Here is a 17,080-nt window from a genome sequence, read left to right as displayed (position 1 = left end):
ACATGACTGGTGAGCAGCACCCAGTCACACCTGTAGGGCTGCCAGTCAGCGCTCTGATTGGACAGTTTTCAGGTTAATTATGTAATGTGGGAGGAACAGTCTGAACTCATAACAACATGTACAAACCTCGAGTTTCATTCCAAGGAAACTGAAGTAGGAATGTTATCTGTCCAGCGTTGGCTCGCCACTTACTGCAGCTCTGTTGTTAGGTTTTTGTTTCCTCGTACGTTTTTAATATTTTAGAAATGTACAGGTTTATCTCTGGCTTAACATAAGGTGAAGTCTGCACTTAATTTCTATATGAGGTAATTTTGAGGGGAAACACTGAGCTGTGAGGTGTGAATTTTTTGTTTTTGACTGACCCCGTTGAGACTGGTCATTAGAAAATGACTGTTGGTAAGCTAATGTGAGCTTTGTTTTAGCAAGCTAAGGCACTTGAAAACATGATACTGTATAGCTTTTTAATGTATCCAGATTTATTACAGAAACATAGTTAGCCTTAAACATCAACTCACCCTTCGTCTTCATGCTGCAGTTTTCTATGCACAGTAAACCAGCAGGTTTGAAGGGCGACCTGTGAGCAGGCCGCCCCGCAACTTCCCACGGACATGCACCTGAAACACTAACATTAGCCACCATAAGCTACTGGTCATACCAGCCCAAGAATGGTTGCATCAGGAGTAGTGTATTGTCTATTGTATTGTAATTGAGAAAGGATGTGTTTTATGGCTTATCGTTTGTGTTTTTTTTTCTTTCTCTGAAGAGTTACTTAGCTTCACTTTAACTAATTAAACCAGCAGTCACAGTCCATCATGGTGACCTTTGACATCCACAGTTAAGCTGTCCAAACCAAAATCATTCTAGCCACTTTGTTGACATGCTCCAATAAATCATGACACAAAAGAAATCTTAGGGTTCACTGTGTTATGCTTAGTTCATTAAAGGGGAACTCTTTTTTTATTTTTATTTTATTTAACCTTTATTTAACCAGGTAGGCCGTTGAGAACAGGTTCTCATTCGCAACAGCGACCTGGCCAAAAAAGCATAAGTATGCAAGACAACATACAGTTACACATTCAAAATACAATACAAGAATACAGAATACAATAGGCTACATAGAGTGCAGATTAAGTAGGACAGATTAAAACTTTACACATCAAGGTCTGCTTGCAGGTTTTGGGGAGTACTCCTGCATATGTGGAAACAGTTGTAGAACATTTTATGGTTTTAGAGTGAGCTATGTGAAGTCTTCAATTAAATTGCATCATGTGACTTGAGTCAGTGTCATTGGGGGGCCGATGACTACAAGTTTGAAAATAAAAATAATGTGGGCGTGTTGAGTTAGAGAGCTGGAACAGCAGCAACCGGCAGGCAGAGAGCTCAGAGCTGCACTGCTGCCACGCTTAAACAACCAGGAAACACTCAGGTGTACACAGAAGTCTCTCATCAATTAGGCTACGTTCAGACTGCAGGCCAAAGTGACCCAAATCTGATTTTGTTGCTTATACAGGTCAGATTTAAAAATAATGCGACCTTAGTCGTAATGTGAACAGTCAGTCAAGGAAATTGGAATTGAGCATTAAGGCCTGTAATCTGAACATAGCCTTAAACATCACAGCTACAGTTCACTAACCCGCCCTGCTGTGTCTGTGTGTGTGTGTGTGTGTGTATGTGTGTCCCCTGCAGCATTCCTCCTGTTCGAGAAACGTCTCTATCTTTTTGTATCAGCTCGTGTTTTCATTCCAATCACTCCTCCGTCATGTAGCTTCACTGGAAGATTAATATCTGTTCTGTGTAACGTGTGTGTGTGTGTGTGTGTGTGTGTGTGTGTGTGTGTGTGTGTGTGTGTGTGTGTGTGTAGCAGCATGCCCTGTATCAACTGCCGGTCATACTCCATTAAACCTGGTTTCATGTTCTTGTTTATTGCATATATCTGTATTTAATTCTTCCTAGTCAGAAAGAACTTTCTAGATATCTGCAATAGATTTTATTAGAATATGTCCACTGTTGTGTAGACCAGTTTTTATTAAAGAACAGCACTGCTAACAAAGCTCTGCTTACAGTACATTTCCTCCAGTACTCAAGTCACTGCTTACTCAGGCCTTGTGTTCAACAACTGCTTTATTTTACAGTTTTTATTCTATAATCACATATTTACAGATTTCTTTGACTCATAAACCATCTTACAGAATTCATGAAACAAATAAAAAATGCCCAAAGTGACCAGTAATTATCCAAAACACTTTTCACACAAGATAGAAACATCCATTAACTTTTTAACCCTTTGGATGATATCTATTTAAACCTCTGTTAAACCCGCAGACATTTATTATAACTTCCAGAAGAAATCAGTTGCTAAAGACACCAAATATGTCAAGATGAAGTTTGATTAAATTTGCAAAGAATTGCTGCACATTTAACCATATGATAGAAAATGGAACTGAGTGTAAATCAATCACCACAGGAAACAGATTCTGTAGAAAATGAGATGTAAAATATATGAATATGAACATTTGTTCCTTTGATTGAAAATAAATGAATACCTGAAATAAGAACAGTGATTAGTTTACTCTAACAGGAGAGATGATCAGAGGGGCAGAGTTTTTACCACCTTCATTATTACCAGTATGGAAGAATGGGAAGAGTTTCTCAGTGAAGTAGCAGCCAGTAAAGGAGTAGATAAGAGCTGCAGCATCTACGTCATAAAAGGAGACCAGACCCTCCTCATAATCCACAAACACCCCCACCTTCTGAGGAGGAGACTTCAGAGAGAGACGGACACCAAGGTCAAGGTCAAGAGGACTGAAAAGGAGGACTGAAGGGACAGCAGAAGCTTTATACTCATTTCCATGTCTCAAGCATATCGTCCAGTAACCATCCTCATGGCTCAGATTGATTATTCCCTTCCTGTTGATCGACTCTCTGGCCACTCCTAAAGTCCATTTAGTTTTTTGTTTAACTTGAACCTCAAAGTAAAATCTACCTGAAGAGAAACTCTGCTTTCCTAAAACACAAGTACGATAAGAAAATCTCTTTTGGCTTTTTGGAATTTTCTTCCATACATCACTATCATTCACTTGTTTCCCATCATTAGACAGGATGAGTTTAGGATGTGCTGTATCAGGATCAAGAGTCACATCCACTGCATACTGCTGGACCCTCTTCAGCTCAGACTCCGGGAGCCGCTTCCTAATCTGTTTAACGAGTGTCTCCTCCAGCTGAACCACAGCTCTCACGACAGTTCCCTCATAGGATGATGGATGGATGCTGACCTCTGTCCAGTCCTTGGTGGGGGGAAGTTGTCGGATGTTTAGGGACTGGACACTCTGGAGAAGATGGAGGTGGTCTTCAGAGCATGAGAGCTGCTCCACCTCAGTACTTCTCTTCATCAGCTCAGAGATTTCCTGTTCCAGCTCTTTGATAAAAGGTGGCCGCTTTTTTGTGGTTTTTGGTGTTTTTTTGCGATCGTGTTGATGAGCTCATTCAGGCCTCTCTCAACAGACTCCTTCAGAGAAGTGAAGACCTGAACACCTTCTGCTATCTCTCTGTCTGCATCTTCCTCACTGAGGTCAACTGAGTGTTTGATCTCCTGAATCTTCAGTCGTCTCTTCTGGATCATCTGCTGAATTTCAGCCCCTGTCTTCCCAAGCTCTGCCTTCTTTTCTTCATATCCTTCTGTCAGAGGAACAACATCATGTATTTTGTGATCTAAAACACTGCACAGCATGCAGACACATGTCTGGTCAGTCTTACAGAACAGCTCCAGAAGTTTATCGTGCATCGTACACATCCTGCTTTCCAGGTTCTCCACAGGGTCGATCAGCTGATGTCTTTTCAGGCCTGACATGGTCAGATGAGGCTCCAGGTGAGTCTCACAGTAGGAGACCAAACACACCAGGCAGGACTTCAGGGCCTTCAGTTTGGTTCCAGTGCAGACATCACAGGGAACTTCTCCTGGTTTGGACACTCGTTGCTCTGAGCTGCTGCTGCTGGCTTTCTGTTGAGCTGACTGTCTGAATTGAGCAACCATCTCAGAGATGAAAGTGTTGACTCTCAAATCAGGTCTTGTGGTAAAACCCTCCTTACACAGGGGACACAGGTACTGGTCATTGGTATTCCAGTGTTCAGTGATGCAGTTTTTGCAGAAGTTGTGACCACATGGTGTGCTGACAGGATCAGTGAACACATCCAGACAGATGGAGCACAGAAACTGATCTTCAGAGTGAAGATAGTTTGCAGCAGCCATATCTACACATAGTGTGAAAGAAAAGAAAAACATATTCAAAATCTGTGAACGGACTGATCTTAGCCTACAGCCCACGGTTACTTTAGCAACAAGTAACGTTATCTGTCCAAAACTCTTAATCAACTTGATACCAAGGTCACTCTCGCCAAACTGTTCTTATAACTTCATGACAGGTCCAAAATGTTCCACTTTACAAGAGGTCAATAAAAAATATTTATGACTCAATTAAAATGGTCATTAGCTGGAGAGGCCATCTGGAGTTTGCCATCTGTCATTTTGCCAGATTCTTGATTTAAGTTCATTATGTGGCAGTTCTGCCAAACCAAAACACCACAAACTGTCCCAGCCTATCACACCTCAGCTCCACCCAAACCACGCCCTCTTTGCCCAAATTAGGATTACCCGGCTCCAGTAACTGACGGAGACAAACTGCACATTTCAACTTGTCCTTTCAGTGTTTTTACTCAGTCTGTACTTCAGGATTAAAAGACTGCTTTGCTGATAATAATACTAATACATATCTTTTATCTTGCTGTTGAGGATGTGTGTCCACAAATCAAAACCAAGACAGATTTACACTTTTGATAGGATGAAGTTTGTGACACACACCTGCCAATTAAAAACAACTCTCTGCCTTCACAAACGGTTCTGTGTAGTTTTGTAGAGTCAGAGAACAAACAGCCGATCAAGTTTTAGAGATTAAAGTATTCCGGTTGATGGAGACGTTCTGACACTCCCTCATATCTCAGCAGTGAAGTCAGAGGAGATTAAAATCTGACTTGTTTCCTGGTGCTGATTAAAGCTGACTCATAACCTGCACAAAAGACCAGCAAGCCGTGGATTATATGTCTTTTGCAGCCATGCCAAGGGTTGATTTTATGGCAGAAAAGAAAATTTACTGGACGATTGTAAAAGAAGTTGAGATTGAGCGCAGCAGGAAATGACCTTTACTTTGTGCGCTTCACTTCTCGTTACTGGGAACACGTGCCAGCTGCTGACTCCGCTGAGAGACATGTAAGCATGTGCTGCAAACCTGTACAACAACAGTTACCAACTAAATTAAAGTATATATATTATGGTATTATAATCTAACTGTATTCATATTGTGGGGCAATTCGCTCTCAAAATAAAAAAGCAACAGAGAGGATTTATAGTCCCTCCCTCTTTAGTCAGCCAGTCAACGTAAGCTAACGTTAGCTTTGTAGAGATCGTGACATTTCCCAAACGGAATAATTACTGCAATATAAACACCAAACTGCTTTGATAGTTCTATCCTGTTATAACTAAGATATCTGCTGAAAAATATAATTTTCCTCCTGTATGTCTGTGAGATAGCGCCGTCACCAGCACAACTGACCCAAAACATTTCCAATGAAAGTTAACTTCAGAGCGTTTTAACAAATAAGTTGTTTAATCCAATGAATCACTTTATATACTAGTTGGAGAGATGAGTGTTCCACTGTGGTTCCTGAATTACTTACATCTAATACAAATGGTTTTAAACAGTTTTTTATTTCAACTCTGTAATGTTGACAGAGAAATGGTGGAGTGATATTTTAAGTGATGCGCCGGGTGCTCAAATGGCTCTGGGTGTGCTGTCATGCTGATTTGAGCATGTTCTAAATGTCTAGTTGACCAATCAGATTGTCTGGATGGATCTACTTGTTGTATAATCATTCATTAATGATTAACCACTCAGTATGATGCATAATACGGTCACTAATCGTTAGTGCTGAGTCACAGTTAATCAATAACTACTCATTAACTAACCAGTCGTTCCTAATTCGGTCCTCATTCATTGATATAGTAACTTCCAGTCTGTTTATCAGTAACTAATCATTAGTGCTTGAATCACAGTTAGCTAAACAGTCATTCCTCATTTGTTAGTAACTTTTTCTTTTTTCCTCAGTATTATATATATTATATATTAGTAACAGTAACTACCTACATTTTTGTGTACCTTATTGTCCTTGCTTCTCATGCTTGAGCCCTAATTATTATTTCACATTTTCTCTTCCTGAATGGTCCCTGACAGCTGAGGGCCCCTGACAGCTGAGGGGGCCTCAGCAGCCACTAAGTTTCCTCCCACCCTTGGCTGGCTCTGGTCCATCTAGAAAGGGTTTTAAAGCCTCTTACTATCGCCGATTTAGGGCCGAGCCTTCTCAGTGCCAGATTAATGTAATTTACATCACAGAGAAATTCTGAAGAATATCTGCAAACATCAAATAGATATTTAGAATCAGCCAATCAGCATGAAGAAACCTTTCTACTGTCCAGTTAAACAGTGACACATCACAATGTGATCCAAGTGATCGTGATTATCAGACATTTCCAGATTCCTCTGGTAGGATTCTCACCTGCTGAACTCTTCAGGTCGACTTCCAGACTCTTTCTACCTCCGTGTGTTGAGGAAACACTGGCAGAGACCAAGCTGCTCTTTACTTTTCTTCCTCGTCCGTCTGGGTGTCTGTGTGCATCTGATCCGAGGACGCCGACACACCTTCATAAGTTCAGAGTCCAAGTCTCAAGTCTAAATATACGTCAGACCCTGTCCAACAGATAGTAGATGTCAGCCAATTAGAAATGTGATTTTTATTTCCTGCTTCTTCCCCCTTACCTGCCTGAGGGGAAGGGCTAATCAGTGCTGTTTGTTACTCACCTGTGTTCGGTGTTGGAGATGTGTAAATGTTTCTTGTGATCTAACAGGTGTCAGACACATTTAAGCTCTTATATAGAGTTTTTATTTTATTTTTAGTAATGTATTTAGCACATTTAGCAGGACCAGGGCAGCAGCTGGGAACAGGATCCAGGTGCCGCCACAATCCAAGGAAACCTGCAAGAAAGCACAAGAACTCCGGGGATGAAGTTAAGTTAGAAAGATGCATTAATGGGACATGAATGTACAAATAAATGTAATAATCAAACTGCATTCATATTCTAAATATCTAGTTGACAAATCAGATTGTGGGATCTACTTGTTGTTTAATGATCCTTCCTTCCTTACCTATTAAGGGTTTTTGATTGGTTATCTGGTTTCAGGATTCTTAGGGTTAACGATCCCTTAAGGGAGGAACATGAAGTAGGGGTTTATAAAGAATTGACTTTCATTTCTGACTTTCATATTTCCTTACAACATAAAGAATATATGCTTTCATAGCCTATGATGTGATTGTCAGATTGTCTCGACATGTGCACATGCACTTTTCTTTTATTAATATAAAGGGTTTTGTTAAGTTTTTGTGATTAAAATGAGCAGAGCTTTTCATAAGTGTTGGATGCCGGCCAAACAGCCTCATTTAAGTCTAGCTGCTACTTTATTGCATTAATTTTTGATTCTCATAAAATACTTTTGATGAACAAGTGGCAATCCACTATACATGAACATTTTACAACCACTATAGCCTTCAAACCAATGTGAGTAATGAGACACAAGCCTGTCTGTCTGTATCAGTCCCTCTGTCTGTCTGTCTGTCTGTCTGTCTGTCTGTCTGTCTGTCTGTCTCTCTGTGTCTGTCTGTCTGTCTGTCTGTCTGTCTGTCTGTGTCTGTCTCTCTGTGTCTGTCTGTCTGTGTGTGTGTATCAGTCCCTCTGTCTGTCTGTCTCTGTCTGTCTGTCTGTGTGTCTGTCTGTCTGTCTGTCTGTCTGTCTGTCTGTGTCTGTCTGTCTGTCTGTCTGTGTCTGTCTCTCTGTGTCTGTCTGTCTGTCTGTGTCTGTCTGTCTGTCTGTCTGTCTGTCTCTCTGTGTCTGTCTGTCTGTCTGTCTCTCTGTCTGTCCCTCTGTCTGTCTGTCTGTGTCTGTCTCTCTGTCTGTCCCTCTGTCAGTCTGTCTGTCTGTCTGTCTGTCTGTATCAGTCCCTCTGTCTGTCTCTCTGTCTGTCTCTCTGTCTGTCTGTCTGTCAGTCTGTCAGTCTGTCAGTCTGTCTGTCTGTCTGTCTGTTCTGTATCAGTCCCTCTGTCTGTCTCTCTGTCTGTCTGTCTGTCTGTCTGTCTGTATCAGTCCCTCTGTCTGTCTGTCTGTCTGTCTGTCTGTCTGTCTGTCTGTCTGTCTGTCTGTATCAGTCCCTCTGTCTGTCTGTCTGTCTGTCTGTATCAGTCCCGTTCTCAGCTGAGATGCTGCGTGTCCTGCAAAGCAAAGAGCGTCTCGTCTTCAGGGTTTTGATCAGCAAAATAATTTATGATAAAACACGGTAAGAATTGCATTGATTGCACAGACAGGGAACGTCCTCATCACACGGGCTACTTCAGAAAACGTCCTAAACTACTTGATGATTGTTCAGTAAGCATTAACAAGTCCTGTGAAAACGCAGCATTTTCCATATAGGCTACAGTACACCACGATATTACAATAATAACTCGAGGCCACGCAATAATATTTGTTCTCTCTGTGATGGTTCCGGGGCTCCGTAAAGACGCTCTGCAAACACACACTAAAACAGGCAATGTTGTCAAAGTAAAAGGAGGAAAATGCAGCCTAACTGTAATTTACAGTTAAAAACTTTTTTAGAACGCTTTTGTATTTTTTTGCCATGACGCAGTGATTAGTGACATTTCTCTCTGACCAAATCTGCAGGTTTTTTTAAATTTTGGGTGGCAGTGGCTCAAAAAAAAAGCCTAATGGCAGTAGTAATATAATGTTAATTACGCTTATATTAACACATTTACATTTACATAACACTTACTACCTTCATATTATTCCTCCTTTTCCTGCCTCGTTTGCCTCTTTTCGTTCGCGACTTTTTCGACGTTTTCTTGCCGTTATTGCCGGAGCCCAGACTGATCTCATGAATTGGCGTATGTATGACACGCCAATTTGTATTCCGTTTTTGCGTGTTATCAAGACGCATAATCGCATTTTTGCGTGTATATCAACGCAAATCGGCCGCCATTGACCTACATTGCGAAAACACAGGACTTTCACCCGGGAGAGACGATTTTTCAGCCGTTTTTTATTTTTTGTTTTAATAAGCCTTATCCAATGTTTCTTTCCTAAACCCAACCATTTAATGTGTTCCTAAGTGTGCTTTTGTCGTTATTTTCCATGTTTTTGTCACTGTTTTGTTATTAAAGCATTTCCCTGTGTTCTTTTCCTAAACCCAACCATTTTTTTTTTTTACAGGCGTGTGACGTTCTCGCGATAACACTCAACGTGGCGAGGCCAGGTGGTGGGTATGTTTACATCAGCTGTATACAGCGTAGGCATACATGTGCATAGCTGAAAATGCGGACAATAACACGCCATTTGGCTTTATGAAAGTGGCGTGTATATTTACGCAAAGTCATGATGCCATGTTGCGGAGCCAGAGCCCTGTCCGTGTCTGCTGTGTCCGGGCGACACTGCACCACTCTCGGAGAAACCCCCCATCGCTGAGCTCAGGATGAAAACGGTTCAAACTCCCGGTGATAAAATAACATGTAATACCAATAATAAAGACATCACATGTCCCTAAACACACGGCCTGCCTGTGTGGAGACCTGCCGCGGAGGATGCTCTCTCCTCAGCATCACAAACACCGTCAACTTGGCTCCGCTCAACAGCTCCTTTAATTTTAGATATTTAAAATGAAAGAAAAACAACACAAACATTTGTGGTGTTGCTTTTTTTTTATCTGCAATTGCTTTGTTTCTAGTCATAATCCTTATTGTAGATATCTGAATTTGCATAGCAGTCACAATGCCAACTTTCCACATAGTCCCAGACATAAGGGAACAACATCAGAGGAGGAACATCTTCAGTTTGGTTTTAGCATTTTGACAATAAAGTCAAAATGTTGAGACAATCTGTTTTCCTAAAACACAAACACAATAATAAAAATCTCTCTGGGTTGTCTGGGAGATTCTTCCTCCTATTACCATGATTTACTTGTTTCCCATCACCAGGTAGGGTGAGATTAGGATCAAGAGTCACATCCACTGCATACTGCTGGACCCTCTTCAGCTCGGACTGAGGGAGCAGCTTAGAATTTTCAACATCATCCTCGACATTTCGACTTTTGTCTCTATATTTCAACGTTATTCCTAAAATATTTGGACCCTAGTCTCGAAATGGGATTTAAATTTTTTTTCAACATTTTGATTTTATTCTCAAAATGAAAAAAAAAAACCTTCCATCTCTGATTTATTCTTTTCATGCCTGGCACTAACACTGAAAGTTCAACTTTATTCTCAACAATAAAGATCATCCTCGACTGAAATACAACTTGTGTGTAAACCAGCTTTTCTGTTCAGTGTTTGGTGCTCAAGTCACTGCTGACTCAGGCCTTGTGTTCAACAACTGCTTTATTTTACAGTTTTTATTCTACAATCACATATTTACAGATTTATTTGACTCATAAACCATATTACAATATTCACGAAACAAATAAGAAATTACCAAAGTGACCAGTAATTACCCAAAACACTTTTCACACAAGATAGAAACATCCATTAACTTTTTATACCTGGTATAACAACGACACAAACTGTGTTCTGTAGACACTATGGGATGTAATAGGTCTTACTCTTAAATGAAGCTTCATGACACAATGAAATATTCAGCAATATGTTTTCTGTGGCTGCACATCAAATACAAATAAATGTGTATCTGATTACATAATCAACACAATAAGTTGATGCATCATGACATACGTTATGTGGATGTTATCTATTTAAACCTCTGTTAAACCCACAGACATTTATTATAACTTCCAGAAGAAATCAGTTTCAAAAGACACCAAATATGTCAAGATGAAGTTTGATTCAGTTTGCAAAGAACTGCTGCACATGTATCCACATGATAATAAATGGAATAAAGTGTAAATCAATCACCACAGGAAACAGATTCTGTAGAAAATAAGATGTAAAATATATGAATATGTACTTTTGTTCCCTCGATTGAAATCCAATCAATACATTATGAGATCAGTGATCATCATATACAACATCATATACACTTAGCCACACACACACACACACACACACACACACACACACACACACACACACACACACACACACACACACACACACACACGCGCAGTACAAACGTCAGAGATTTAAAGAATGTGACAAATGACCAACCAGTATTTCTTTAAACAACAGTTCAATGTTTATGCAGAAATCTTTCTCAGTAGTTCTGTCTCCATCTAGAGGCTGAAACTAAGAACACTCCGCTCTTTCCTTGACTGAATCACTTTCAGAGTCAAAGTCCACTTATTAAAAACAGACTTTTTACAGCTTCTCATTTAAAAGAGACAATGTGCAACAGTCAGTTATCATAGAGATTCATCACAACTCTCAGATTAATCTCAGCACTCTGGAGAGGACTGGATCCACCTCACAGAGAGCAGCGATCAGAACTGAGCTGGCTGCCCTTCCTTTTCTTCTCACCGTGTCCATCACGTCTCGGGCTTTGTCTGCTCTGCCTCTCTGTGTTCTGGCTGACTGCATTTCATCATCAGTTATAACACCACGCTCAAGGAGTTTATCCAGAAGCTGGTTCAGAACAGGATCAGACACTCGCTTTACAAACTCTGGCCGAACTCGCCACAGCCTGTCCTCTGCTGGGTCATTCCTCCGGGGATTTGGCCCAGTTGGACCTGGAAGATAACCGGGGAAAATGCTTTGTCAGTTTGTGTTATCCTTTAAGAAGTAATCAGAATTCAAAAGACAGACATTCATATTTTATATTTCATGTATTTTTATGATGGCGTTTAGTGTGATGTCGCCCTTCCTGTTGATCGACTCTCTGGCCACTCCTAAATCCCATCTAGTCTTTCCTTTAGCTTGAACCTCAAAGTAAAATCTGCCTGAAGAGAAACTCTGTTTTCCTAAAACAATACAATAACGAGTAAATCTCTCTGGGTTGTCTGGGAGATTCTTCTTCACATCACCAAGATTGACTTGTTTCCGATCATCAGACGGGATGAGTTCAGGATGTGCTGTATCAGGATCAAGAGTCACATCCACTGCATACAGCTGGACCCTCTTCAGCTCAGACTCAGGGAGCAGCTTCTTCATCTCTTTACTGAGTGTCTCCTCCAGCTGAACCACAGCTTTCACCACAGTCTCCTCATATGATGATGGACGGACGCTGACCTCTGTCCAGTCCTTGGTGGGTAAAGGTTGTTGGATGTTTAGGGACTGGACACTCTGGAGAAGATGGAGGTGGTCTTCAGAGCGTGAGAGCTGCTCCACCTCAGTGCTTCTCTTCATCAGCTCAGAGATTTCCTGTTCCATCTCTTTGATGAAAGCTTCAGCCTGTTTTTCTGTTGTTTTCTGCTTCTCTTTGATCGTGTTGATGAGCTCATTCAGGCCTGTCTCAACAGACTCCTTCAGAGAAGTGAAGACCTGAACACCTTCTGCTATCTCTCTGTCTGCATCTTCCTCACTGAGGTCGACTGAGTGTTTGATCTCCTGAATCTTCAGTCGTCTCTTCTGGATCATCTGCTGAATTTCAGCCCCTGTCTTCCCCAGCTCTACCTTCTTTCCTTCATATCCTTCTTTCAGAGGAACAACATCATGCACCTTGTGGTCTAAAACAGTGCAGAGCATGCAGACACATGTCTGGTCGGTCTTACAGAACAGCTCCAGAGGTTTATCGTGTTTCGTACACATCCTGCCTTCCAGGTTCTCCACAGGGTCGATCAGCTGATGTCTTTTCAGACGTGAAGCTGTCAGATGAGGCTCCAAGTGAGTCTCACAGTAGGAGACCAGACACACCAGGCAGGACTTCAGGGCCTTCAGTTTGGTTCCAGTGCAGACGTCACAGGGAACTTCTCCTGGTTTGGACACTTGTTGCTCTGAGCTGCTGCTGCTGGCTTTCTGTTGAGCTGACTGTCTGAACTGAGCAACCATCTCAGAGATGAAAGTGTTGACTCTCAAATCAGGTCTTGTGGTAAAACCCTCCTTACACAGGGGACAAAGGCACTTGTTACTAGTATTCCAGTGTTCAGTGATGCAGTTTTTGCAGAAGTTGTGACCACATGGTGTGCTGACAGGATCAGTGAACACATCCAGACAGATGGAGCACAGAAACTGATCTTCAGATTGGAGGTAGTTTGCAGCAGCCATATCTACACATGCAGGGTGGGAGAGAACAAACAGTTTTAGTTACTTGTTGAAATAGAAACATGTGCCTTATCTGTCCTTTTAAGCATAACTAATTGTAGTTACAGCCCACATTTCCCAGTCCCTCCAGAAAAACGTGATTATGCGATCGCATAATTCAACGCATTATCAGCCAAAGTCTGCATATTTATGTGGGGGAGGTGCGCATTTTTTTCAAATACGCCACACTTTCACCACAAAAAGTGCAGTTTTCCACGCAAAAATATGCAGGACTTGCATGATTTCATAATCCCTGAATTTTCGTTGCAAAGAAGTCAAACATATATCACAGCAGAAAGTTAAAAATGTTGCATTTACTTCACACAAGAGCAGCCATTTTCCCCTGTTGCCATGGGAACGTTATGAAGTGACGTAATTACGTGACGTGAACATCAAGCAGGGTGTGGGAGGTTGAATTTGACATGTACTTTGAGTCTTAAGTTGGTATCCAATAAGAAAGCTATCTTAATATCTGATGTCTACTCAAATTTCTTTGTGTGCTCCTGCTGTCTATATTATTAACGATTTTATTAACGATATTTTTTTTAAATAAAGTATTTAAAAAAAAAAGCAGGGTGTTGGGGAAATCACTTTTTTTTCTCTTTTTCATCAAACCGCAATTTTTGTAAGTTCCTGCAATTTCATCGCATAAAATTGCATAAATATCATTTAGCATATTCCATTGCATTTTTTAAGAAAACGTGCCGCATAATCAAGGATTTTTGTCCTCAACAATCACAAAAACACTCTGCATTTTTCTGGAAGGACCAAATTCCCATCATGCCTATTGAGTAATGCTCCGTTTTAGGGCTGGGCGGTAGGGAGAAAATCAGATATCACAATATTCTTGACCAAATACCTCGATATCAATAGTGCGGTGATATTCTAGGGTTGACAATTGTTGCTTTAACAAAATATCGTCACACTTAGATTTTAGATGAATAATCATGAGTAATGTGGACATAATGTCTAAGTGAGGAAAAGGTGAATAACAGAACAGCTACAACAGTCTGGTAAGTTCAGAAAAGTACATCACTTTACTGTAATACAGCCTTTAAAACCAGGAAAAGACACTTATGTCATATCACAATATTACGATATCCAAAATCTAAGACAATATCTAGTCTCATATCACGATATCAATATAATATCAATATATTGCCCAGCCCTATTCCATTTCATGTCCCAAAACGCAGATGTAACTTTTTGTTGTTGGTGAGATTTCTCGTCGAGGTGAAAAGTTGTCTCGTGAGGCCATGTGATGTCAGCGTGATGGAGCGTGAAATTACTATAGAAGATCCCCCTGCCACTTTTAAATCATTTGTGTGGCAACATTTTGGTTTTCCTGCGGAAATAATAAACGGCGAAAGAGTGACAGACAAGACGAACACCAGCCGTTCGTAATCTCGCCCTTATACACCCTTATAGTTGATTTCAAAATACACCTAAATTGTTTTGCATTTTGTGATTTTTCAGTTGAATAAAAAAACTATTTTCCATTCATATATTTCATCATCGAGGATTTATTTAAATTTTTTTTTTTAAATCTCGTCTCGTCTCGTTCTCGTGAACCCAATCTCGTGATGTGTCTCGTCTCGTGGAGTAAGCGTCTCGTCACACCCCTAGTAATTGCCATTTTAGAGCTTGTTTAGTTCTAACTATCAGTGAGGTGGCTGGTACGTTTCTTAAACCCAGCTGTATGTTGTTACTGTGTTTCTGAGTTCTTGTTCGCTGTGATGACTGTGATGTCATTAAAGGCTTGACATCACTAAAGGTCCTGACACACCAAGCCGACAGCCTCCGACTACTGCAGACGGCAGCCTCCGGTGGCGTCGCCTCTCGTTGCCTTTGTCTTGGCCAAAATGTATCACTGGAACACACCACACAGACTACAGCTGACAGACAAGTACCACCTATGTTTTGCGCATGCGTGCAAGCAATTAACTCCCCATACCAGCAGGCGGCGGTAATCTATTCATCATTCAACACCAGAAGTTAAGGCTAACTTCCCAGTGGACCTGCCTGGCTCAGCTCAACGGGCCTGACGCTTACCGGGCCTTGGGGGACCATGTAGCAGCTGTTTCAGCGAGTGCTGCAGGCAGTTTATCGCTCTGTGGGGACAGGCTTTTTCGGGATGGGCAAGACCCTGAACAGACTATGGCAGTGGTTCTACTGGACATTGCAGGCAGGAAACTGAACTGCCCGTTGGGGTGGACATTCTTGGGACGTTCCTTACCACAGATTCCACATTTCCTTCAGCTATCTTAAGGAAAGAGGTCCAGGACTGCTTTTAAATTAGCCATGACAGTTTTCCCCCCGGGCAAAATGTAGCCTAACTGTCCTGCAGCGGCGCAGGGTTCCAATCCGACCTGCTGCCCTTTGCTGCGTGTCATTCCCCATCTCCCCCTTTCATATCTATCCACTGTCCAGTAAAAGGAAAAGCCCCAAAAATAATCTTAAAAAAAAAGAAAAAAAGTAGTCTAACTTTAGAGCATTATTAACCCCTTCCTGACGAGTTAGCATTAACATAGTTGGTACCGATGTATTCCTAAGGTCTTCTAGTAACTATGGTACAGACAGAAATCAATGCTGGATTGTAAGAATCAATATTGGATCATTGAAATGAAAATGGATGCTGGTGGGAAGCTGCGCCAGTGTGGAGCCAGAACCGTAGCCTAGCAACATGTCCTCTGTGTCAGCAGCGCTGACAGTAAAAAGTCCACTTCTGATGTACTGTATGTTTTTGTAATAACGGCTGATCTCCTGTTGCATTACTTACTTGAAGCTACATTTTTGGTTTTGCGGATCATAGCGTTTGTGTTTTAACAACGTGACCTCATGACTTCGCGGAAACATTCCCGCCACTTTCTAAAGCCAAGTGGCATGTTATCTGTACGCATTTTGAGATATCCACGTGTATGTCTACGCCGTATACAGCGGACGGGTTGGGTTTAGGAAAAGAAGAACGGGACGGTTGGGTTTAGGAAACGTGACACGCGGGACACGGTCCCCGTTCTCCTGGGAGAACCTCCTGTGTTTGATGCAATATATTGAATCGTGACCAATGTATCAAATTGGCGTGTCATACATACGCCACTTATTGAGATCAGTCTGGTTTTAAAGTTGTTTAAATGTAGGCTGTTATAGGGATGTCACGAGAACCAGTACTACCGACACCTTCCGGTTCTAAAATGACAAAACACAGACGAAGCCCATTTTTTGAAGCACCGTAGGCACCGTTAGCGACGATGCCAGTGTTAGCAGCATCGGGGCTGCGCCTCTTCCAGAACTGATGAGGGCAGTATACTCCTCAGAGAGCTCCAGTCAATACATTCAGAAGAAGGAGGTCACGAACAAGTGGCCAAAGTCACACCCTTCTACTTCCGGTACATAGCTTTCAAAAAAATATGAACGAGAGTCAACTCTACCTGACCTAAAAACCGGCATGTTCACCTCAAACTCACGGTCCTCTCTTTCCGATTTACAGCCCCCCCTCTCTTGGCTTCAAATAACTCACCGTTGTCGGCTACGGCCACTGAACAGGCTACACGTTGTAAACAACCGTGGCCTCCGGTAACGTTAGCCATTAGCAGGGTTAGCATGGTTAGTATGGCGGTGTTAGCCATGATTAGCCAGGACCAGTCGCATCACTTTACTGGCACTGTCTCAACTGTTCTTGCGAGTAACCAACTCGGGTACTCTAGCTATATAATTCAATGTGAGTACACGAATGTTGAAATGACAAAATGCC

At 41.6% G+C, this 17,080-nt stretch overlaps 4 protein-coding genes and 1 pseudogene across 6 annotated transcripts in view; all 5 read right to left on the bottom strand.

The window, feature by feature from the left end:
* LOC120566319 (E3 ubiquitin-protein ligase TRIM39-like) overlaps positions 1–17,080 on the bottom strand; it is a 503,358-nt gene that overhangs the window by 434,423 nt on the left and 51,855 nt on the right. The gene's annotated exons all lie outside the window — the stretch shown is intronic.
* The window catches only part of LOC120566667 (E3 ubiquitin-protein ligase TRIM21-like), a 174,294-nt gene that overhangs the window by 115,729 nt on the left and 41,485 nt on the right, over positions 1–17,080 (bottom strand). The window lies entirely within an intron of this gene.
* Positions 1,010–6,828, bottom strand: LOC120566405 (annotated as a pseudogene).
* LOC120566792 (E3 ubiquitin-protein ligase TRIM7-like) lies at positions 10,504–12,493 on the bottom strand. Its single transcript, XM_039813442.1, has 2 exons — positions 12,114–12,493; positions 10,504–11,819 (listed from the first exon to the last, which is right to left on the bottom strand). The coding sequence occupies exons 1-2, from the start codon at positions 12,457–12,459 to the stop codon at positions 11,518–11,520; spliced, it is 648 nt and encodes a 215-aa protein (XP_039669376.1). The 5' UTR covers positions 12,460–12,493; the 3' UTR covers positions 10,504–11,517.
* LOC120566787 (E3 ubiquitin-protein ligase TRIM47-like) overlaps positions 12,559–17,080 on the bottom strand; it is a gene marked incomplete at its 3' end in the record, with an annotated part of 31,545 nt that continues 27,023 nt past the window's right edge. Inside the window, exon 2 of the mRNA XM_039813428.1 lies at positions 12,559–13,295. Coding sequence (XP_039669362.1) covers positions 12,559–13,293 — 735 coding nt within the window. The remainder of the gene's footprint in view (positions 13,296–17,080) is intronic.

This window comes from Perca fluviatilis, chromosome 1 (genome assembly GCF_010015445.1).
Source record: "Perca fluviatilis chromosome 1, GENO_Pfluv_1.0, whole genome shotgun sequence".
Lineage (NCBI taxonomy): Eukaryota > Metazoa > Chordata > Actinopteri > Perciformes > Percidae > Perca > Perca fluviatilis.
This window is presented reverse-complemented; position numbering and strand designations above follow the sequence as displayed.

Excerpts from the sequence above, each read along its gene's own strand:
- LOC120566792 (XM_039813442.1), bottom strand. The coding sequence starts at position 12,459 with ATGGAACAGGAAATCTCTGAGCTGATGAAGAGAAGCACTGAGGTGGAG. Across the intron at positions 11,820-12,113 it reads TCGGAAACAAGTCAATCTTG|GTCCAACTGGGCCAAATCCC; the intron begins GTGATGTGAAGA and ends GTTATCTTCCAG.